Raw genomic sequence first — 24101 nt, 5'->3', positions numbered from 1 at the left:
GCTAATCACTTTCATTAATTCTTTTAACAAATGTTGATATTCAATGTCTGCTATGTGCAAGCACTGTGCAATCTGCTGTAGATGAAAATTGAATAGATGGAGACCCTGCCTTCAGGTAGCTGATGATAATTTAACGAGAGAAAGAGCTTAAACACACAATCAAACATACATACAAATACAAAATAACTAAGGAAAAGAGGAGGGAGGCATATGAGAGTGGGTGAGTGTAGATTTTGGATTAAAGAATCAGAGAGGCAAAAAGGTCCCACTTGATATGTGTGAACTGGAAAAGAAACAGATGTAAAATATCATTTTTTACAAGAACATGCATCTGAAATGCAGCAGCTGACCAACACGTACACATGTGCAGTGAGCTAAGGGCTCTCTATTTTGGCCCTAGAACCCCTCTGATCCCCTGGAAGTACCCCCAAACATTACCGCCATCTAAGCTAAAAGCCAACAGATTATAATTAAATCTTTGAAACTTGATTCTATATTACATATGCCAGTTTTTTGCATAATATGTAAATCTCCAAACATACCAAGCAAATAATCTGTATACGAAGACAAAAGATCCAGAGCAGCAAATTCTGGGATATTTGGTAATGCCACTTGGTTAACTTTATGGGTTCTAGTATTCTTCTTTCCAATAAGTAAGTTAATTGCCAGCACAGCTTCACTGACCTACAATTAATGCATAAATTAGAATTATAAATGTAAGCTTTCTAATTCATAGATTATCTATTAGGTAAATAATGTGAAAAAAGTGAATTCATAAAATAATATTCCATATACATTGGAAGAAAAAAAAGACAACCTGAAAAAATAATATGTGATCCCTGACATGTAGAATATATCATAGTCAAACAAATAATTTAGGGTTGACAATTTAATTAATGCATAAGTCACTTTAAATAAGCTACCTCACCTTGCTATGACAGATATCTGCCAAAATGTCAAATATGTGCACATGTGTATCTGCCAATAGTTTCACTGAGAAAAGGTGAAACAAAGGGAACTAAGTCTGGCTGATACAGAGATTGAAAACACTAAACATAACTAATATTTCTAATCTTTCCAAAGAAACATAATTGGCACAAATCCCAAATAATGTAATTTTTTTTCTTGTTTTCTTTTGAGACAGTATCTCACTCTGTTGCCCAGCCTGGAGTGCAGTGGTGAGATCTCAGCTCACTGCAGCCTCGACCTCCCAGAGTCAAGCAATCCTTCTGCTTCAGCCTCCTGTGTAGCTGAGACTACAGGCATGCCACCATGCCCGGCTAATTTTTAAATTTTTTGTAGAGATGGGCTCTCACTATGTTGTCCAGACTGGTCTCGACCTCCTGGGTTCAAGTGATCCTCCTGCCTCAGCCTCCCAAAGTGCTGGGATAACAGGCATGAGGTACCACACCCTAACTCCTTTCTCTTTTATGGGTATACTGTTTTCCTTAAAGGCAGAGAATACAGATAAGACGGTAAAAAGAAAGATTAAACAAAAATCACACTAACCTGTGCAGCAGCTCTTATTGCAATCCAGGCTAATGAACTGTACATTTCAAATTTACTTGCTGATGTTTCTTTAACAGAACTACTTCTTCTGAGAGGAGGCTAAAAATATGGCAAATGTGTTATGATATAAAGTTTTGTGATAACTCTTCTCATCTTCTAAAGATGACATTTTAGTGAAATACTGTGTAGTCACTAAGGATAATAACGTACCTATTGACATGAAAAGATATTCAAAATACATTGAAGAAAGAAAAGTGTAGGTTACAAAATTGTATGAAAAGTACAATCCTTTTTAAAAAATATGCACACACATACATTCCCTGTACATAAATGCAGGGAAAATTATTAACAGTGGTTATCCCAAGTTTTAAGGTAAATTATTCTTAGCATTTTTTTCTAATTTTCTATAATGAGTTTGCATTGTTTGTGTAATAAGTTAATAAAAATTATATATATATATTTGAGACATAGTGTTGCTCTGTCACACAGGCTGGAGTGCAATGACACGATCTCGGCTCACTGCAACCTCTGCCTCCCAGGTTCAAACAATTCTCCTGCCTCAGACTCCCAAGTAGCTGGGACTACAGGCATGCATCACCACACCCAGCTAGTTTTTGTATTTTTTATAGAAACAAGGTGTCACCATGTTGCCTAGGCTGATCTGGAACTCCTGAGCTTAGGTGATTGGCCCACCTCAACCTTCCAAAGTGCTGGGATTACAGGCGTGAGTCACTGTGCCCATCCAAAAATGGCATCTTAAGTAAAATTAAGTGCCATTATAATAGAAGACCTATAAATTGAATATATTGTGTAACAGTGTCAGAAATTAGAACATTGCTTAAAGATTTTTGGCAGTATTTGCTGTCATATTTCCTGCTAAGAAAAATATTAAAGAGATAGTATTATCACAAAGTTTCATAGAATAACAAAACAAACAAACAATGATTGAAGATTTTTTTTTTACCATGGGGGTTTCTTTAGTAAAGAATATATATATATATTTTTTTAAATATATATTCAATTTTTAAACATAAGAAAGTCAATGCTACGGAAGTGAACAGAACAAGTAGCTAGTCTACCAGTAGCTAGTATCTGTTGTACATTTTTATAGACAACAAAAATAAGTAGTAGTAGTTTCTTAAGATTTAAATCATCTGGATGGAGCTAACTATTCAATTAGCCCCACGGGTGCTAATTCTTTGATGCCCATATTTTGACCAATTCTTTAATTTTCAATGAACCTGCAGAATAAAACAAACAATAACAAAAGTATATTTCTTTTACTTCTGGTGAGAAGAGGCCCAGAGAAAAAGAAAGGCTGTGTACAATGCTGATGCCAAAGCAACAAGTATAAGGCATAAATGTGGCCTTGCCTAGCTCTAGTGTTAAGCCTGGCAGAAGATGACACCTGGAAAGATCTGCCTATGGGTAAATCTAAGCAATATAGCCCCGTTCCAAGATAAAACAAGCAAATGAACAAACAAACAAACAAAAAATCCTAATCATTAGCTGCAATGGGACTAATCTGGGGTAACGATTGCTAGCTTACTGACTACATAAGCATGGGTAATTTATCTACTTAAATTCTGGAAACAAGACTAATAGGCATGTAATGAAGAATAGAGAACAACATTAAATAACTATAATGTAAGACCAACTAGTGACTCAGGCATTTAAAGAAAAAAGAAGTCATCTCGAATGGAAAGGAAACCTTTATTGAGGAAGTTGGGCTTGAGCCCACCGTAGAAAAATTTGGAGTGGAGAAACAATATGCTGGGCATTTTCCAGATGGGGGAGATATTTGACATTGCACAGGAGATTCTAGGTTATGTAAACAGGAAAGAAAACCCAGGCAGGGGGCGTGGAATGCATGTAGATTGGAATGAAGAAGTAAAGTGTCTTTGTTTGCAGGAGACATGATCCTATATGTAGAAAATCCAAAGGAATACACAAACAGACACACAAACACAACTAACATTAATAAACCTGTTTAGCAAGGTCACAGGATACAAAACTCAATACATACAAATCAACTGTATTTTTATATACTAGCAATAAACAATCTAAAAATTAAAATAAAAATTCCCTTGACAATAGAAATAAACAACAAAAATGTATAAGACTCGTACACTAAAAAGACAAATCTTTGTTGAGAGAAATTAAGATCAGAATAAATGAAGAGACAGTCCATATTCATTAATTAGGGGACTTAATATACTGTTAAGATGACGACAAAAATCTCCTTAGTTTTTTTTTTTTTTGCAGAAATTGACAAACAGATCCTAAAATAGATAGTGAAATGCAAAGGAGTCAAAGTAGCCAAAACAGTTTTGAAAAGGAAGAATATAGTTGAAACATGCACTTTACAATTTCAAAATTTGTTAAAAGCTACAGGAACCAAGACAGTGGACACTCAAGTAAAGGTAGACTTATAGGTCAATGAAACAGGATTGAAAATCCAGGAATAAACATTTACATATATAATTAATTTTCAACAAAAGTGCCAAAGCAATCCAATGAGAAAAGGATAGTCTTTGCAACAAATGGTACTGAGACAACTGCATATTCATGGACAAAAAGATGAATTTAGAATTTAGAATCTTACCTCACACCCTACACAAGTATTAACTCAAAATGGATCATAGACTTAAATGTAAAAGTTACAACTATACAACTTCTAGAAGAAAACATAGACAATCTTCAACATCTGCAGTTAGACAAAGGGTTCTAGAAATGCCACAAAAAAACACAATCTATAAAAGAAAAAAAGACAATTTGGACTTCATTAAAGTTTAAAACTTTTGTACCTCCAAAGACACTACTAACAATATGAAAGGAAAAGCCACTAACCAGGAGAAAATATTTGCAAATCATTTATCTCATAGGGGGCTTGTATCTAGAATACATATATTTTTTTAAAAAGAAGACTCTCAAAGCTCAATGATGAAAAAAGACAAATGACCCAATAAAAATGGGCAAAAGATCTGAATAGACATTTCCCCAAAGAAGATATACAAACGGCCAACAAGCACATGAAAGGATCTCAGCATCATTAGCCGCCAGAGAAATGCAAATCAAAACCACAATGAGATACCACTTCATACCTACTAGCATGGGTACTATCAAAAAGGTAGACAATAACAAGTGTTAGCAAGAATGTGGAAAAATTGCAACCTTCATATACTACACTTCTCCACCTTGAAAAATTGTGATTATAGTCCTTGTCACATTGCAATACAATTATTTATCTCTCTTGCTAGACTCTGTGCTCCTTAGGAAAAGAAACTGGTTAGCATACATTATGCCCTCAGTAAGTGTTCAGTTCATAAGTAAATAAATGAATGTTCAAGAAATAGTCAATTCAACTTAGCCATCCATTATTGAGGACCTGCTATTAACAAAATAGAAAGAAGAATAAAGATGTTTAGCTGATGTTACATAATGAGAAATAATAGTTCCATTTATATAAGTACTTATTATATACAAGTCCATTATCTTGTTTAATTCTCAGAGCCACTCTAAGAGGTAAGGATCCTCATCTCCATGTCACAGGTGAGGAAACTAGGCTTAAAAAGACCTCAGTTACATAGCTAGTAAGTTGTGAAGCTAGGATTCAAACCCACACAGGTACTATGGTCACTCTGCTATATGGACACTACATAAAAGAGCAACAATAGTCCTTTCTTTTAAGGGCTTATAGTGTGTTATCTTTATTAGGACATATTTCAAATGTTATATTTCCGTGGTCTGAATATGTCTGCATGAATATTTTTAATTGGTTTTGGCTGTTTTCTGTGTTTCTAATAATTCTATGACTTGCTAAAATATTTATACTATGTCAAAACATACAGAAAATAATGATCATATTGTAAGGAGTTACACTACTGTTTTCATTCAGATCCTAACTTCTTTATGTTCTTAATTATAAGCACTTCTCTAGTAAGGGCCAGAAAGGTGATATATTATCATCCTAGCATCCTATTAATTTGTATTGCCACCTGCTATAAAAACAAGGGTTTTTTCCTGTTACTGGAAATAAACATGTTTATCAAACAACAAAAAGTAACTTTTTCTAGTTTGTAATTATTTCTATTTTAAAAAGTGGGGCCATTTACCTAAGGCAGCTGCCATATGAATAATTCAACTGACTGAGAGTCTATTTGCCTAAAGGTTTTAAATCATGTTTATGCTGTCTCAAAAATTAAAGATTTGATTCCAACATTTTCTGAAAAGATCTCTTGGAGGGTGAAATGATTATTCAATAAGGATGAAACAGAAAAGCCCACTAAAATTTTAGAAACAAAAAATAAAATTACTGGGTTCATATACCTCAAACGCACCCAAATTACTCCTGCCTCTGGGATCTCCCTCAGTCTAGACCCTTGGTCCTCATGTGTGAACCACAGACCAGCAGCATCAGCATCACCTGGGAGGCTCATTAGAAATGCCAAATCTCAGAGCCCATCCCTGATTTGCTGAATCAGAGTCTGTCATTTCACAAGATTTTCAGAGGTGTTTCCACACCTTAGTTTGGAAGCACTGCTCTAGCTAGAAAACGCGACCCCTCTGCAACTCTTTGCTGGGGTCCCTCCTCATCCATCAAATCCTACTTCAAACATCACCCCCTTCTCAGGTCATTCATTGAAAATTCCACCTATGCAAGTTATTCCGAGCTCCAAATTTCACTACCTAAGTCACCCCCTGACATGGTTTGGCTGTGTCCTCACCCAAATCTCATCTTGAACTGTAGCTCCCAAAATTCCCACACGTTGTGGGAGAGACCTGTTGGGAGATAATTGAATCATGGGGCAGTTTCTCCCATACTGTTCTCGTGGTGGTGAATAAGTCTCAGGAGATCTGATGGTCTGATAAGGGGAAACCCCTTTCACTTGGTTCTCATTCTTTCTTTGTCTGCTATGTAAGATGTGACTTTCGCCTTCCACTATGATTGTGAGGCCTCCCCAGCACATGGAACCATGAGTCCATTAAACCTCTCTCCTTTATAATTACTCAGTCTTAGGTATGTCTTTATTAGCAGCGTGAAAATGAACTAATACACGCCCTTCCCCTCCTTCTCCCTCATTTCCTCCCACCTTTCCTCCTCTGGCCTCCTTGTTTTACTGGTTTATTATGTTTTCCTCTACTGAAAGGTAAGCTCCATGAGAACAGTGACCAAGTTTGTTTTAGACACTGCTTTAATATCTTCCTCTGGAAGAGTGCCTGGATCATAGTAGATGCTAAAAAGATATGTGATGAATGAATGAATGATTCTATCAAGAGGAAATCTATTTACAGGCCATATCAGTATTGAAAACTTCACTTGTCCATCTGTTTAACCAATATATCATTTCTTGAATTTTCCTGATCAATACTAATGACTCATTCATTGCCTCGCATTTATATGTTATCCATGAAATATAACTGTATATTTATATATTAATATTAAGTATATATTTATGTACACTTACATTTCATGGATAACATTTTCACAGGCAGAAATGTGTATATAAAAATAATTTCCAAAGCCCTATATAAAATGTCCAAAGAGGTATCTCTTTGTAACATATAGTTACAAGTGTAACTACAAAGCAATGAATTAATTTCTCCAAGTCACATAGGAAAATCAGCCTCAGTGTTACCAAAATAGCAAGCTCAAAGGCAATTAACTCATAATTTCAAATAAAATAGACTCTTACCTTAAGTGTTAACGGTGATCCTGAAATTTTTATCTTTGGCTTCTTCAGATGAAAATACAATAGAGCCATTTCTAGGTAGGAGTCTCTTATCAATCTAAAATGATATACCACTGTACTTATTAAATAGCTTTACCATGCATAATCATTGGTATCATTTGCCAACAATTTCTGAGCTGATGAAATGAAAAACTGGCAAAACCAGCATCTGTCACAAACACACACCCTCTTTTCGTAGCCCTTTTGACAATAGATACTAGCATCTTCCTCCCTACTGAAATTGGAAGTTCTTGAAGAGAGCTCAGCATTCTGCCTTGTCCTGTGCTGGCAACACTCCATGCTATAACTGCCATGAAGCCTGGCATCAAGACCATTCTGGAATATTCTAGCACACAAGACACTAAATAAGTGAAGGTCAGGGCTGGAGGATTTTGCCTTGAAAATGTAGGCCCCTCTCTATCCTCCTCCACTAATTAAAATAGAAAGAAACACGTAGAGTTATGCAATGCTAAAAGCAGAGATTTGGTATGGGTTAGGTCTATGTATTTACTATCAAACCTGTCAGCTGGGGATCAGTGCACCTGGATCAGTGCCGTTGTAATAAAGGCAGCTTACTCAATATTGAGGTTATATTCACACAGAATTAAGTTGACCAGTCCTGGTCCTGACGACCAGAGTGAATAGCCACACGAACCTCTTCTAGACACAACTGCACATTTAGGGAAGGATCTTCCAGTTTAGAAGCCAGTCATCCTGAGGAGGCCCCAGCAATCCTGGGACTGACAGGAGATCTGGGTACAGGCCAATATGCCACTATGAGGACAGTCATTTACCATTATTTTAAAGGAGGCTTTCGGTCAGAACAAAGAGCAACAAGCTTGAGATGGACCCCATGAACTAGCCCTGCTTTGAGAAGGCATCCCAATCAATCCAGCCTTGAGTGGTCAATATACTACCAGAACACACGGTTCAAGCCAAACACACACAGCTACAACAATGGAATATCCTTTTACCCTGAGTTTTGATCATTTTTCAGGCTTAGTTGTATAGCTTCATATAAACTCTCAAGTTGAAAACTTGGAGATTTCTCTTCCATTAGTATTTGACGTTCTATTTTGCCTGAAAGAAGAAAAAGATACAAAGATGGTTTTCCCTTTTTCTAGGACTTAGAATTTAAGAACAAATATTTCATGTTGGAAATTCAGAACATTTGGTGTGCTGTCCTTTTGTATGTCTGTCTATTTCTTCCAAAGGGTAAGCCAATAAGGAAAGACCCATTGCCTCCTTCTTCAGAACTCTCAGGCTTCCCCTGCATTCAGGAAGCAACGTGAGGCAAGCCTCCTTTGGCTTGCCCTGCACAACTGGTCTTCCCATCTTCCCATCTAACTTTTCTCTCCATTCCCTTATGCTTCTCCCTCCTCCTGTATCTTACACTCCCTTTTTTGACATGCATTCTCCTCTTTCCCCTGTCTCCTTCACAGATATCAGAAAACATCTACCCTCTCATGTTCATTGTAGCATTATTCACATTATTCACAATAGCCAAGATATGGAATCAATCTAAGTACCCTTCAACAGGTGCATGGATAAAGAAAATGTGATATGGCTGGGTGTGGTGGCTCATGCCTGTAATCCCAGCACTTTGGGAAGCTGAGGCAGGTAGATCGCAAGGTAAGGAGTTTGAGACCAGCTCACTCAACATGGTGAAACCCCGTTTCTACTAAAAATACAAAAATTAGCCGGGCATGGTGGTGCACGCCTGTAATTCCAGCTACTCAGGAGGCTGAAGCAGAAGAATCGCTTGAACCTGGGAGGTGGAGGTTGCAGTGAGCTGAGATCACACCACTGCACTCCAGCCTGGGTGACAGAGTGAGACTTAGTCTCAAAAAAAAAAAAAAGAAAGAAAATGTGATATATATACACAATGGAATACTATTCAGCCTTAAAATAGAAAGAAATCCTGTTATTTGCAGACATCATGGATGAACCTGGAGGATCTTATTCTCAGTGAAATAAGCCAGGTACATAAAGACAAATATTGCATGATCTCACTTAACTGAAGAATCTTAAAAAGTCAGGGATGGTGGGGAAATAGGGAGATATTGGTCAAAGGGTACAAAGTTTCAGTTAAACGGGAGGAATAAGTTCTGGAGACCTATTGTACAACATGGTGACTATAATAATAATTATAGATTTTAAACGCTTTCACCACAAAAAAAGATAAGTATGTGAAGTGATGGATATGCTAATTAGCTTGATTGAATCATGCCACAATATATACATGTATCAAAAACATCACACTATACCCCATAAATATATACAATTGTTACATCAGTTAAAAATAGATTGAAAACACTTTTAAAATTAAAAAAAAAATACACACACAAACCTAAGGAGAAAAAATAAATCCTAAAAAGTCAGCAAATGGCTGAAAACTCTCTATGATAATGCAAACGCGCTGGCCCTCGCAGCTCCCAGTCCTCATGGTGAGCTCCAGCCTTCAAATATAGGCACTAGCAGGCCAGGCCTGGTGGCTCATGCCTGTAATCCTAGCACTTTGGGAGGCCGAGGCTGGTGGATACCTTGAGGTCAGGAGTTCGAGATCAGCCTGGCCAACATAGTGAAACCCTATCTCTGCTAAAAATACAAAAATTAGCCAAGTGTGGTGGCGCACGCCTATGGTCCCAGTTACTCAGGAGGCTGAGGAAGGAGAATTGCTTGGACCCAGGAGGCGAAGGTTGTAGCAAGCCAAGATCATGCCACTGCACTCCAGCCTGGGCAACAGAGCGAGACTCCGCCTCAAAAAAAAAACAATGTAGGCACTAGCAGAGCACATGGGTAGCAACAAGGATAGAAAGGGAAACTTCTATAATCACGGTAGAAAGGATTCACAGCTTTCATGCAGCCAGTGGAAAGGGCACAGAGCTGGCCAGCTCTGAGCTCACATCTGGGCACTATCATTTAGTGGCTGTTCACTTTCGGAAAGTCCCTTAACCAGACCTCACCTAATTTTCCTCATCATCAAGTGGGATTTGTTATGCCTACCTTGCAGGGCTATTTTAAGCATTAGCACTATGAGATGTAACATATTCAATACAGCACCTAGCATCTAGCGGACACTCAGTAAATCATAGCAGTCATCCTCATCTTTTTCTTAGGGGTAAAATGGCCACAATAAAAGTATATAAATGTATTAAGTAAATAGGTGTTATATATGTTTTAAGTATAGGTATGCTGTAGCTATTTAATTTCAATGAGTGTATATCTCTTATTTATAAAAGTTAACCAAAATGTTTAGCTAAGTAATGAAATGATGCAGAAAAAAAGTCTTCCAAACATTATTTAAGTAATATTATTTATAGCTAAAAGGGTATGCTGCCATTTTTCAGTCAAACATGAAACTTTGTATAAGAAGAATCAATTATAATTGTAAACAAAATGAAGTAGTCACACTTTTTTCTTTCTAGACATAAACTTAAAATAAGCAGTGTTCTTTTACCTAAGACTGGATTTGGTGGAGGTACCATTGTGTTAACCATCTCTAAGCCCTTTGTATGTCTGTAATTTTTATAGTCAAGGACCAAATTTTCAATAATCCTGTTGTTAATAGAAAAAAGAATTCTGCAAATTTTGTCATAGTTCTGACCCCAGCTGCATGTTACCTTTCTGAAAAAGGATTTCAGCTTCCACCTCATGTTCCTCCACTGCTGTTGTTCTACAGAGCTTCAGTGCCACATCAAACAGACGAAGAGCAGGTAACCACTTCGAGGGGTCCTTCCTTTTATTCTTGTAATATACTTGCTTGGCCACTGTATGTCCTAAAAGAAAAACGGTTGGGTGGGGAAGAACAATACAATACACAGCATTTATAACAAGCCTCCAAGTTACCAGACTACTCTCACAGTAATGAAATCTATCAAGAACTTTGGTAGTTTTTACAGGTTTTAGCATCCAATAAATGTTTTAAAGACTTATAATACCTAGTATTTCAATGAATTACAGTAATAACCCTTTGAAATTTTTTCTTTGATACATTTCTAACATGTTTTCTTATTTTTTAAATGAAGGATAATCTCTCAAAATCCTTTCCTTCTAAAATTTCACAATGCTCTACACAACAACTTTCATGCCACTAAGATGAGGTTGTTAATAGGGAAACACCCAGAAATTTTATGTTGTTCCCAATAAAATTTGCAAATATTAATAGGCAGTAATTTTCTTTCTATTAAGCATTATAGTGGTTACTTGCTTTGTGTGTTTTGTTTTGTTTTTTTGTCATCTCCACTAGACACCAAACCCATGATGGTCAAGGGCTACATGCTATGTTTTTATTAGGCCCCATCATTATTTAACATGTTTTTACTTAAAAAACCATTGTATGGAAGAGACATTAGACTTTATCTGTGTGACCCCAGAGCCAGACAGGCAGACGTTTATTCAACAAATATTTTCTAAGTGCTTAGGTACTTGATAAAAATGAAAATAGAAAATAATAAGAGCTAAGATTTATTAAACATGTCCTACGTGCCAGCCACCCTCTGAAGGACTTAAATGCATTATTTATATGATCCCCACAACTCTGAGTGGGCACCATTATCAAGCTTATTTGAGAGAGGACAAAGCAGTAGCTCAGTGAGGTTTCAGCAACTCTCCCAAGGTTAGATGGTTAGTAAATAGAAGAGCTATAATTTGAACCTAGGTAGTCTGGCTCCAGGCCCACAGTCTAAACTACAACATTGCACTCTCTCTTAAGAGGGAGGTCATGAAGCCTAGTGTTTTGTTTAATGGAGAATATGAATAGCCAGACAGATAATCAAAATACCGCATGGCCAATTGTGTAGCAGATAAAGCACGGGGCACTTTGCTAGCAGGCCCAGATTGGGGAAGGTCAGGGAAACTGTCTCAGAGAATGTGGCTGTCTAGGCTGAAAGCAGATTAACAACTTCTCTTTGGTAATTTTAAAGAACAAAAAAGTTGGCATAAAGAGGAGAAGGCAAGTAGGGGAAATAATTAATTGACAGGATAATGGAACACACGATAAAGCAATATAAACAGGCAGTGTAGGACTCTGATACAGATACTGAAATCTAGCTGAAGCACTGGATCCTGGCCAGTCATTGGTGCTACCACGTCACTGAGGCTTTAAACAAGTCCCCACATGCCTCTAAACCTTGAGCATCCTCTGAAAAAATGATTGAAATATTGGGTATTATATGTCTTTAAAACATTTCTTGGCTACTAAATGATAAAAAATAAAATGCAGCAGAACTACAAAATTGTGAGGTATCTTTAGGTTCTGAAATTTTCTAATTCCAAGCTGCTATGCCCTACAAAGGACATATTTTTTTAAACCTAGAACTTGTGTAAACGTTTAATTCAGGAATGTGCTATGTGAATGGCAGGATGATGGACAGCCTCAGTCTCTCTCTCTGTCTCTCTCTCTCTTATCCAGGAAGAAGTTACTGAGTCCTTACTCTGAACCAGGCAGGAGGGCAGCACACTGATGAGAATACAGAGATGACAAAGTGAATACGGAGAAGAAGAATATGGAGATGAAAAGCCCTTGCTTCTAGGAGGCTCCCAGAAGAGTAAGGAGGCCAGGCATGGAACAGGAAGAACAGCTGACATCTACAAAGCTCTTAAAACAAGGGAGGAGGTGCCCTTCTAAATATGTTATGCATGCCACTCACATCATCCCAGAGGCCAATGACATTGGCACTCACCGACATTTTATAGGAGAGGAAATGAAAACAAGGGAAGTTAAATGACTTGTTCAAGGAATTGAATAAGAATTCTTTCTTAGAGCCCACACTCTTAACCTCAACAATTATCAACTGTGATTAGATCCCAGGTTAGAAGGGAAATAAAAGATATGCGAATTTGTTCAGCACAACCATATTTCAACATCTCCCCTTTTAGTATATTTCACTTATTGTTTCCAATTATACCAAATATCAATATAGGACAAAAATAACAAATACGTTATGTCATCATGCCACGTATATGTATATATAATATGTATTAGTACTATATAGTTTATATTATATATTGGTGCCATATGATGAGATATATGATATGGTATTATATATAATATGATAATGGCACTAATATATAAAAATAATACTTGAATTGTCTTCTAGATTTTTGTTAAAATTAGAATTGTTACAGAAATTGTAAACTATTTTCTCTCCCTCCCTAACCAGATAATAGGCTTCCTGAGGGCAGAGATGAGGACTGGCTTCCTAGTACGTCCCCACTCCCCAGCATCATTCTTGCATATAAGTGGCCCTCAATGAATGTCTGCTGATTGAATAAACACAAGAAATGTAAGTAACTTTCATTCACTCCTATTATACAATCAGTAATCCACTTTTTCATGTAATAAGGAAGCTCAAGGTTCAGTCATTAATTTTAAAAAGATTTTAAATAACCACGATGTTTATTTTTGTATTATAAAAATAATCTCTAAATGTCTTTTTCTATCAGAGACTTTCACATGAAAAAAAATTTTAAGTGGCCCATTCGTGTGACATAATCTATACTATAAAGGAAAATTGTCAAGAAAGCATCAAGTCACAGCTGATTTTATGCTTTATAATATTTAAGTGCTCCTTTTTCCAGTAAACATCAACTCTGTGAAAAAGACGTTGTAAAACTGATGTTGTTTTGACAGAAAAGCTGCTTTGGGTTTTGTTTTTTAAGTCTGTGTTTAATATAATACACCAAGAAGCAAGCTGTTCAGCCTCAAGTGACTCTAAAGCATAGCAACAGTATTGTCATTGAGTGGTGACACATCCTCAAGATTAGTAAGTCAGAAAGTATAGAATATATTTGATTTAACACAATCTGTACAATTTAACACAATCTGTACTTTAAGCTCCTGCAGAAATCAAATGTCCTGATAATTGAAGAAACTGTAGACTGAAAATACAGAAAAATAGCTCTCATGAGATCAGCAAGCTGGAAGGAATTCAAGAGGCCAATTAAGTCAGCCTAACTTCATAAAGGAGGAAACGTAATATAAAGGGGAAGTAATGCATGTAAAGTAATAAAATTCATATCTGATGATGATCATCAACATATAATAACAATGATCAATAATAATAATGAGAGGGAGGAATAGAAGGGAGTTGGGAGATTCTGCACAGGTGATAGCTTGGGCATGCCCTTGCTGCCCTCCCTTTCCCAATCCAATCCAACAATCAGCTTCTCCAGAGCTGCTGCTGCTGCTGCTGCTGCTGCTGCTGTTGCTGCAGGAGGCAGGTGGGTCATAGAAGGTGACAGGTAAGAACAGATAGAGCTGGTACAGGATCTTCTGCACTCTGGGATGGACAAGAGCCTGGGAACCAGGTGCAGGCAGCCATGGATCAAAGATCAGGTACAGCATCCAAAAAGAGCTTGGAACAAGGTCTCTAGTTCCAAAGAGTGACAGCTCTGGCTGGCTGCCTTCTTGGTTTCTCAGGACCTGTGAGGGGCTTGAAGGTGGCCTGAGTCCTCTCCACTCCTGAAACTAAAGAATATTGATCTTTGCTGCTTCTCCTGGTGCCTTACAGGGAATTGAACTTTTGAAGTCTGGTATAGAACCAACCCATATAGGCAGAATTAGCTATTCTTAACCACCACTTGCAGCATGGCCACTACTGAAATTAATCCAACAGCTAGATATGACTCACAACAAACGGACAAAGGGAAACAGCCCAGCAAAAAAGATCCAGCAGTTGGCAAGAGGAAGAACAAATACAACCCCCAGAAAAGGTGGCAGCAGTAAAATAAAACTGATTAAAATTGAGACAACAAATCAAAAAAGTAAGAGCATGTATAGAGATATAAAGTTTTCAGATAATTTTGAGAAGATGGTCAATACGGAAACCTAAATTAATAATCAGAAAGATCAAGTGGAAGTAAAAGTAGTTCAAGTTATAGATGATAAAAATAAATGGAAATTATAAAGAAAAACATAATAGACTTAGAAGACAGATCAAGACTTGACATATAAATTATAATAGTCAACACTCAATAGTGCTTACTATGATCCAGGCACTGGTCTAGGCATTTAACATCTTCTTAACAATCCTATCAATTAAGTGCCATTATTATCCTCTGAATGTTTGTGTCCCCTTAAAATTCACATGTTGAAATGTAACCCCCACATGATGCTATTAGAGGTAGAGACTTTGGGAGGTGATTAGGTAATGAGGGCTCTGTCCTCCCGCATAAGATTACTGTCCTTATGAAAGACAAGAGGACAGACTTGTCCTAATAAAAGACAAACTTGAGAAAGCCCATCTGCCCCTTCGACCATGTAAGGACACATAGAAGGTGCCATCTATAAAGCAGAGCCATCCTTCACCAGACACCAAATCTACCATTGCATTATTCCTTTGGACTTCCCAAACTCCAAAGCTATGAATAATAGGTTTCAACTGTTTATAAATTACCCAGTCTAAGGTATTTTGTTATAGCAGTCAAACAGACTAAGACACTCCCATTTTCGAGATGAGGAAATTAAGGCATAAAGAAGTTAAGTCACATGCTTAAGATCTGAACCTAGGCCAGATGGTTCTCGATGTACTAGTAACTGAAGAAGAAGAAAGAACAGAGAGTTACTAGGCAATAATTAAGCAAGAAGAAATTTTCTGACAGCTAGAAAGAGATTTACCTGCAGATTGAAAGTGCTCACTGATTTCTAGGCAGAGAAAGAAAAGGCATATACCCAGACATATGCTGGTAAAATTACTGAGCTACAGAGACAAAAGAGAAAATCCTGTAAGTTTTCAGAAAGAAAGAACAAATTTCTTACCAAAAGAAAATGGAAATTAGACTGACACTACAGTTCTCATTTGAGACACTCAAAGCTAGATATGATGGAATAATCTCTAACAAACCCTGAGAAAAAACAGCCACACCCAAAAATTCTGGTACTGAGTTGAGAGCACATCACTCACCTCGCAGGGTTCAAGAAAGGTATTTGCGGAGATCATGGAATCAGAATATAATCTGAGGAAAACACTTAAAAAGAAAGAGAAAAGGATTCAATCAACAACCTATGAAGCAGAACAGAAACTGAAAGGCTCTGAAGGCTTTGAAGATGAATGAAAAGAAGGAGGGAGGAAGAACAGCAGCACTTTCTCAGTGGTACAATGACTAGGATTAGATATTTGAAATTAGAAATAGAGTTTCTTTAAAAAGGAAAGAAATAGTTCAAAGGAAAAGCATCAGGATACTTTGATTAAAAAGTACTAAATTATCTCAGTAAAATCTAGGAGATAGAAAGAGTAGGAGAGAAGGAGCAAAAATTCTAGAGATTTCTAGATGGTGAGATTAAAGTAGGAAGGTAAAATTCATCACAGTCTCATCTAATTGGGGATGGCCTATGAGGGAAACAGGTAAGAGCCTCTTGGTGAGAGGAAAGTTGGATTGGGTATTACAGTAGGGAACCACATGTCTGAGTCTGCAGAATGGGAAAGGAAAAGTACAGTGAATGTCTAAAATAACAGAAAAAAAGGTCATAAAAACAACTTGATCAAACTGACAAAGATAAAGAAAATAAAGTAAAGTAAGTAGTAAAGATAAAGTAAGATGTAAGAAATAACAACAACTGTACTACCATTTATTGCATGACTGTTGTGTGCCAGGCACTGTTTAATACTACATATATTTGATTTCATTTCATTATATCAAATATATACGGCAAATAGCCTACCTCCATTTTGCAGATAAGGCATGAAGTCTAAGAGCTTGGATAACTTCTAAGATCAGACAACTAAGAAATAGTAAAGCCAAGATTCAGGCCTAGGTCCTTCAGATCCCAAATTTTCATCTAACCAGCTTGCTCTGCAGTTTCCTATTTCTAATAACCTGTGCGTTAGTCTTTTTTCCACAGCACTGTCCACTAGATCTTTTTCAAATATTTGAAAAGGAGCTAACATTTACTGAGCACATACTATCTGCCGGAAATGGTAACTGGTGCTAAATGCTTAATTTTCATTAGGTTTGTACCTTCACTGAAACATTTTTCTTGAGCAATTTTTTGTTACAAAAGTTATATGTATTCATTGTACTTCACTGTAGCAGATTAAAGGAGAGAGAGAAGCAAAAGAAGACAATAAACATCATCCATAATCACACCTGCCAAGGGGAGTCCCTATTTTCCAATGATCTTTTGATGTATACAATGAATATTTTATAATTTTGTGTTATATATGTTCTAATGTACTATGAACACCTTTCCATTGTATAAAAATTATTCTGCAACATTATTATTAGTGGTTGCATAGTAGTCTAATGATGAATGAAATCTGAAAGCACCATTATTGATTGATTGCTTGATTTCAGGCACTGTGTTAGGTGCCCGAGATGTCAAGTGAACAAAACAAAATCGTTGCCTTAAGAAGCTTATGTCGTAATGGAGGCTTCAAACACGCAAGTAAATTGTCCTTAACAACCAACATGGTGAGTGTTACAATAAGAATAATCAGTTAGAAGGGGGGTGAGGCACATCAACCAGTCTTGGGGTTCAGGTAAAGCTTCCTGGAAGAAGTGATACTTAACTGAAATCTGAAGGATGGACAGAGTTTAAGGAAATGTATTTCATGAGTGGGAGCCAGTGGGTAGTGGGGAGGAGAAGGAAGAGAATGATATGGTAAGAATGGGATTTCGGGGGAAGATTATTCCTAATGGAGAAAATCGCATGTGCAAAGGTGTAAAGCAAGCATACATCACCACATGCATCACGTGCAGTCACAGTGATTCAGTGTGACCGGAGGGTTGGGTGGGAAGTGGCACATGTCAGCTTGGACCACTTCATAAGAAGCCTTTTAAGCTAGAATAAATAGAGATCATTTACTTAAAGGATAGCCTAGGCAAATAGAAAGGTAATTATGGATAGGATACCAGAGAGGGAGATGGAAAACTGGGAGAAGGCAGCACCTGAGAATCCAGAGAGAGCAGAGTTTCAGGAAGTTGTGATTGGTGTCAGCAATGTCAAATGCCTTGGAGGGTCTGAAAACTACATGTTGGAATTATAGATTAAGTCCTTGGTGACCAACTCAAGAGTGATTTCTCTGGTCCAAATCCAGAATGAAGTGGCATTAGGGGTGAATGAGAGGGTCCAGAATGAAGTGGCTTTAGGGGTGAATGAGAGAGGAGGAAAGAAGAGGAAGAGAGCAGACTCTACCCTTAAGGAGTCTGGCTGGAAGGACATTTTGTGAAAATGACAGAGGCTTACAGTAGGTTTGTTACTTTTTGTTGTTGTTGTTGTTGTTCGTTTGTTTAGTTTGGTTTTTTACTGGTGGATATTTGAAAATATTTACAAACTGAGGGAAGGAGGGAAAAGGATGTGTTGAGTAAGGAAGGTAGAAAATATGTGAGAGAGGGGTAAAAGTGCCAAAGCAATGTCTCCAGGAAGGACAGAGCCAACTAGGAGCTACAGCAAGGCCAAAGGCTCAGCAGCATTGATAAACGGGTAGGCTCCTCCCCTAAGAAAAGAGAGAGGCAGAAGGAGGCTGGAGTCATTAACCATGATCATAAAACAGAGTTAGGCCGATACATGGTTTTCCCACTGCAGGGAAACTATACCACCCACCTGGGATTGAAAATACTATTATCAGCCAGTCCACTAGTTAAGGCACTAACTAGAGTATTGTGAAGGAACATAAGATGCTGTCCCTTCGAGGGACTTTGACTCATAAAAATATGAAGACTTTTGGCAATTCCTATATTTGTAAGATACAATTTTATTTCTTAAACTTTTACAAATGAATTATCAGAGCTTCCAAAAAAATGAATATCACCTTCATTAACACATTTATTTAAGCTATTTTTATTGACAAATGGTATCTAATTAAACTAAATAACTTCTGCACAGCAAAAGAACCTATCATCAGAATGAACAGGCAACCTACAGAATGGGAGAAAAATCTTTGCGATCTACCCATCTGACAAAGGTCTAATATCCAGAGTCTACAAAGAACTCAAACAAATTTGCAAGAAAAAAAAAATTTAAAAATGGGCAAAGGACATAAATAGACATTTCTCAAAAGACATGCATGCAGCAAGCGAACATGAAAAAAAGCTCAACATCACTGATCATTGGAGAAATCCAAATCAAAACCACAATGAGATACTATCTCACGCCAGTCAGAATGACTATTATTAAAAAGTCAAAAAACAACAGATGCTGGCAAGGTTGCAGAGAAAAAGGAACGCTTTTACACTGTTGGTGGGAGTGTGAATTAGTTCAACCACTGTGGAGACAGCGTGGTGATTCCTCAAAGACTAGAGGCAGAAATACCATTTGACCCAGCAATCTCATTACTGGGTAATATCCAAAGGAATATAAATCATTCTATTTTAAAGATACACACAAGCATATGTTCACTGCAGCACTATTCACAATAGAGAAGACATGGAATCAACCTAAATGCCTGTTAATGATAGACTGGATAAAGAAAATGTGGTACATATACACCATGGAATATTATGCAGCCATAAAAAGGAACGAGATCATGTCCTATGGATGGAGCTGGAAGCCATTATCCTCAGCAAACTAATTCAGGAACAGAAAACCAAACACCGCATGTTCTCACTTATAAGTGGGAGCTGAATGATGAGAACACATGGGCACATCAGGGGGGATGACACACACTGGGACCTACCGGGGGGTAGAGGGAGGGAGAGCATCAGGAAGAATGGCCAATGGATGCTAGGCTTAATACCTAGGTGATAGGATGATCTGCGCAGGAAACCATCATGGCACACATTTACCTAAATAACAAACCCGCACATCCTGCACATGTGCCCCTGAACTTAAAATAAAAGTTGAAGAAAGAAAATAAATAATAAAAATAAATTATTTTTTTTGTTCACACGCATTAAATTAGCATTTTTAAAGTTATAAGTACTTCATGGCATCAGTTATAAAATACATAATGCATTTAACACATTCCTTTCCAAAATCTTCTTTAACAGTTAGTTATAATTTAAATATGCTAGATAACAGATTAGTGAACAAAAAATGTTTTATTTAAGAAATGTATTTTGTGTTTGTAGGATTTTTTTCAGTAAAGTTACTGAATTGCACAGCAATTTTGAAGTAAATTCTGTGGGCATAATTTTAATCCAAAAGACTGATGACCTGGATAAAGTGCAATAGTCTAGACCAAGTAGTTACACATATTATATTACGGTAATCAGCCACACACTTTATTCATATATAAAGACCATCTATACATCACACAGTCTGGCATATGATAAGTGATCAAAAACCATTGGTTAAATAAATGGAGCCTGAGCATTCATAAATATTGCCTCTTTTAAATGCACTCATAGGATAGCCTGCCTAAAAATAACTTTAAAATTTTTATCAGTTATTCTAGTGCAATATAAGCTTAAATGTTCTTACCAATTCTCATTTTTACTTTGGCCAATAACATGACATGGGGAAGATAGATATTTTTCAAAGGCTGTAATGGATTTGCATATTTAGTGTTTGATGAACAAATTTCAATTGTTTCTCCAAAAGTTAGCATCTATTAAAAAAAATTGTAATGAGCAATTAGTTGATGTGGTTTGGAATAGGAAGAAAGAGAGAAAAGTAAGTTTCTATGTCTTGTGGACACAAAAGGATTCTCACCTGTTCAGTTAGAATGCGATGAGCCCGAGTCAACAAATTTAATTTTCCTGTTTTTGAAAAGGGAGATTCCTTGAATTTCTCAGCTTTGGTTAAGTCATCCAGCAAAACTAGGCTTCTTGCCAGGGTTAGCCGTGATTGAGGAGAAATAAATTCATTTCCTTCCAGCAAATGTATTATATCCTATTAAAATAAAATTATTCATTTTGATAGTACTGTTTCCAATTCACTGAAACAAGAGCTGGTCATATTAATTGTTATGCATTCAGTACCTAATGGAATTTGAAATTCTCTCCTTTTGTTCTAACTGGAATCCCTCCCTGACTATAAATATGAACAAAGTTTCCTTTCTACCTGAAGGTTTGTTATGATGTCTGCCTTTAAATGCTTTTCTTGTAGGCCAAGAATTACAGCTTGCGTCAAGAATTCAGCCTGCAGTTCCGTGTCGCCTGCACTTTTTGCCTCCATACACACTTCATTGATGAGGCTCAGGCAATCTGTCATATCATCCTCTAAAATAAACAAATGTGGTTATTTAAAATGCATTGAGAAAGTAAGAAGTTATACATGTGTAATAGCCCCAATTTTCGTCACTGAAATATTGTATAATATCAAAGAACAGGGCAGTATATTAAGATGGAAAACAGACTCTGCATGAAACATGGAAAATAAATGTGTTGTACTTTGTGGGAAAGTACTTTAGGATTTTCCAGTGCTCCAAAAATGATGATATCGCATGAGATAATTTAATTTGGAAGATGGATAGAAATGAGTAAATAGATAGGTATACAAATAAATAATGATTAATCACTCCAAGAACTAACATTTACATGTGCCAAGCTGTGATCTAAGACAGTATGAATTTAACCCACTTAATTCTGACAATAATCCTAGAAAGTAGGTACAATCATCTCCATTTTACAGGGTAGGAAACTGAGTAAGGGGGATTTAAGAGACTTGGCTAAGAAAGGCTTGGCAAGGAAGTGGTGGATCCAATATTTGAACCCAAGTGGGTTGGCTCCAGTGATCTGCGCTCTTCGCTCCTACACTAGTTGCCTTCCCAGATGACAAGAAGACCTGGGCATTCGTATTTTGAAATTGCTTTACCTGCTTTGCATACATTAGTAAAATATATGCCACTTTCAATGATACAAAGAGCTGTTAAAAATATTCTTATATATTAATAACCTGAATTTTTAATTCTATAAGCAGATTAAGCTAGAAAGTTATAAAACGTTAACATAATAAAATACATCCCAATAAACCCCTTTTCACCTATGTAAAATTAATTTTTATGAAAACATTGATTAAGCAAATGTTTGTACCTTTCATAATTCCAATGCCATGAATCTGTGCAACAAACGCAGTCACCAATGCTAAGCAGCACCTCAACCACAGATGAATGTTGAAATATTCTCGGGCATTTAGGGAAATAGGATCTAAAAACTCATTGTCATCTTTATTTTCAGTGGCCTAAACAATATTAAAATGATGGTTATCTTTCCATTTAATAATGTCAAGGTTCTAAACTAAGACTAAATGTAAGTTTAAAAGGCATCTGGTATCATTCCACAGTATTAAAATTTTTAATTTAGAAATGATTCTTGCACATTCTATAAAATATAAAAAATATTCAAAACAAAATCACCCACAATCCAACAATCCTCTATTAACATTTTAGCATATTGCTTTTCAACTTTCCTTTTCTCTCTGTACCCATTGTTGAAAAATAGTTTTGCAGTGTGAATGTCTCACTGCAAATTATATTATCAGCAGTTTCTATGTCATGAAAAGTTTTTGTAAATGTCATTTTAAGAGCTAAAAAATAAATAATATTCACTAATATTCATTTAGTTATTATGTGTCAGGTACTGTGCTACATGCTTTGTATATATTATCTCATTTAACCCTCCTAACAGCCAAAGAGGTATTATAATCATTTCCATTTTACAGTTGGGAGAACTGAGACCTAGGAAGGTTAACTATCTTGCCTAAACACTGTCATATTTTGATGGAGGTGGGATTCCAACCTGTGTCTTCCTGACTTTAGAGTCCACAGTCTTAATCCACTGTGTCATGTTACTGTATGCTGCTCATATTCCAAACAGGTACTGTAATTAATTTGCCACCCTCAATATTACACTTTACAAAGAGGTGACAAATGTCCAGAGCTACTGAGAGCTAGGAGAGATGTGCAAAGAAAGCTATTTCTGGGGGAGTAGAGTCCATCGTAGACACTGGGAACTTTAAAATCATTTAGAACCGCCATTTGTTCTAAGTATTTCCTGCTATGCATTTCTGACGGCTCCTCGTGTACAACCAATCAGCAACACATGCTAGCCAGGAGTAGCTAATGGGGCCTAAAGGGGCTCCAATGCAGGTGGGTAGTACCGGAAGAGTAGGGCAAGCTGTTCCCTGGAAACAAGGGTAAGCAGTCAACAGGCCTGGCACCGTGGCTCACACCTGTAATCTCAGCACTTTGGGAGGCCAAGGCAGGTGGATAACCTGAGGTCAGGAGTTCGAGACCAGCCTGACCAATATGGTGAAACTCTCTAAAAACACAAAAATTAGACAGGCATAGTGGCAGGCGCCTGTAGTCCCAGCTACTCTGGAGGCTGAGACAGGAGAATTGCTTGAACCCAGGAGGCAGAGGTTGCAGTAAGCCGACATTATGCCACTGTATTCCAGCCTGAGCGACAAAGCGAGACTCCGTCTCAAAAAAAAAACAAACAAAAAAAAAAACAAAAAAGTAAGCAGTCGACAGAGGCCCGCAGGGAGCATAGTGATTCAAATGGGCACAAGAAGTACTCAAAGAGTCTAGTATGTAGATTAGCAATACAGAAAAAAATGCCCATCAGTATAACTTAATCACTCAATGCTCAGATTTCCTGTCACTAATGAAAAGACAGGTCACATTAATTTCAATCAGGGTTTCTCAACCTCAGCACTACTGACCTATTTTGGGCCAGGTAACTGCTGTGGAGGGCTGTACTGCAGATTATAGGAAGTTTAGCAACTTCCCTGGCCTCTACCTAGTAGATGCCAGTAGCACCCCTCTCCATCCAGTTGTGACAACCTAAAATATCTCCAGACATTGCCAAATTTCCCCCAGGAGGCAAAATCACCCCCAATTGACAATCATTATTCTAAGTCAATTTTTAGAGTTAGATTGCTTTTAGCATTTTTATTGCTTTCAATATAGTAAGAAATGAGTCTCTACTGAGGACAATTAGTTTTGCTAATTTGTAATGATGCTAGATATTAGCGAT

The 24101-nt window shown here is 37.0% G+C and overlaps 1 protein-coding gene across 1 annotated transcript in view; it reads right to left on the bottom strand.

Moving 5' to 3' along the window:
* The window catches only part of CFAP54 (cilia and flagella associated protein 54), a 380538-nt gene that overhangs the window by 107439 nt on the left and 248998 nt on the right, over positions 1–24101 (bottom strand). Inside the window, exons 52-60 of the mRNA XM_025402762.1 lie at positions 22158–22305; positions 21187–21344; positions 20836–21015; positions 20605–20731; positions 10865–11020; positions 8216–8321; positions 7206–7299; positions 1510–1608; positions 543–684 (exon numbers count right to left, since the gene is read on the bottom strand). Of these exons, the coding sequence (XP_025258547.1) occupies positions 543–684; positions 1510–1608; positions 7206–7299; positions 8216–8321; positions 10865–11020; positions 20605–20731; positions 20836–21015; positions 21187–21344; positions 22158–22305 (1210 nt within the window). The remainder of the gene's footprint in view (positions 1–542; positions 685–1509; positions 1609–7205; positions 7300–8215; positions 8322–10864; positions 11021–20604; positions 20732–20835; positions 21016–21186; positions 21345–22157; positions 22306–24101) is intronic.

The sequence above is a fragment of the Theropithecus gelada genome, chromosome 11, assembly GCF_003255815.1.
Source record: "Theropithecus gelada isolate Dixy chromosome 11, Tgel_1.0, whole genome shotgun sequence".
NCBI classification, from domain to species: domain Eukaryota; kingdom Metazoa; phylum Chordata; class Mammalia; order Primates; family Cercopithecidae; genus Theropithecus; species Theropithecus gelada.
Note: the sequence above shows the minus strand (reverse complement) of the source record. Positions and strands in the feature narration are given on the sequence as shown.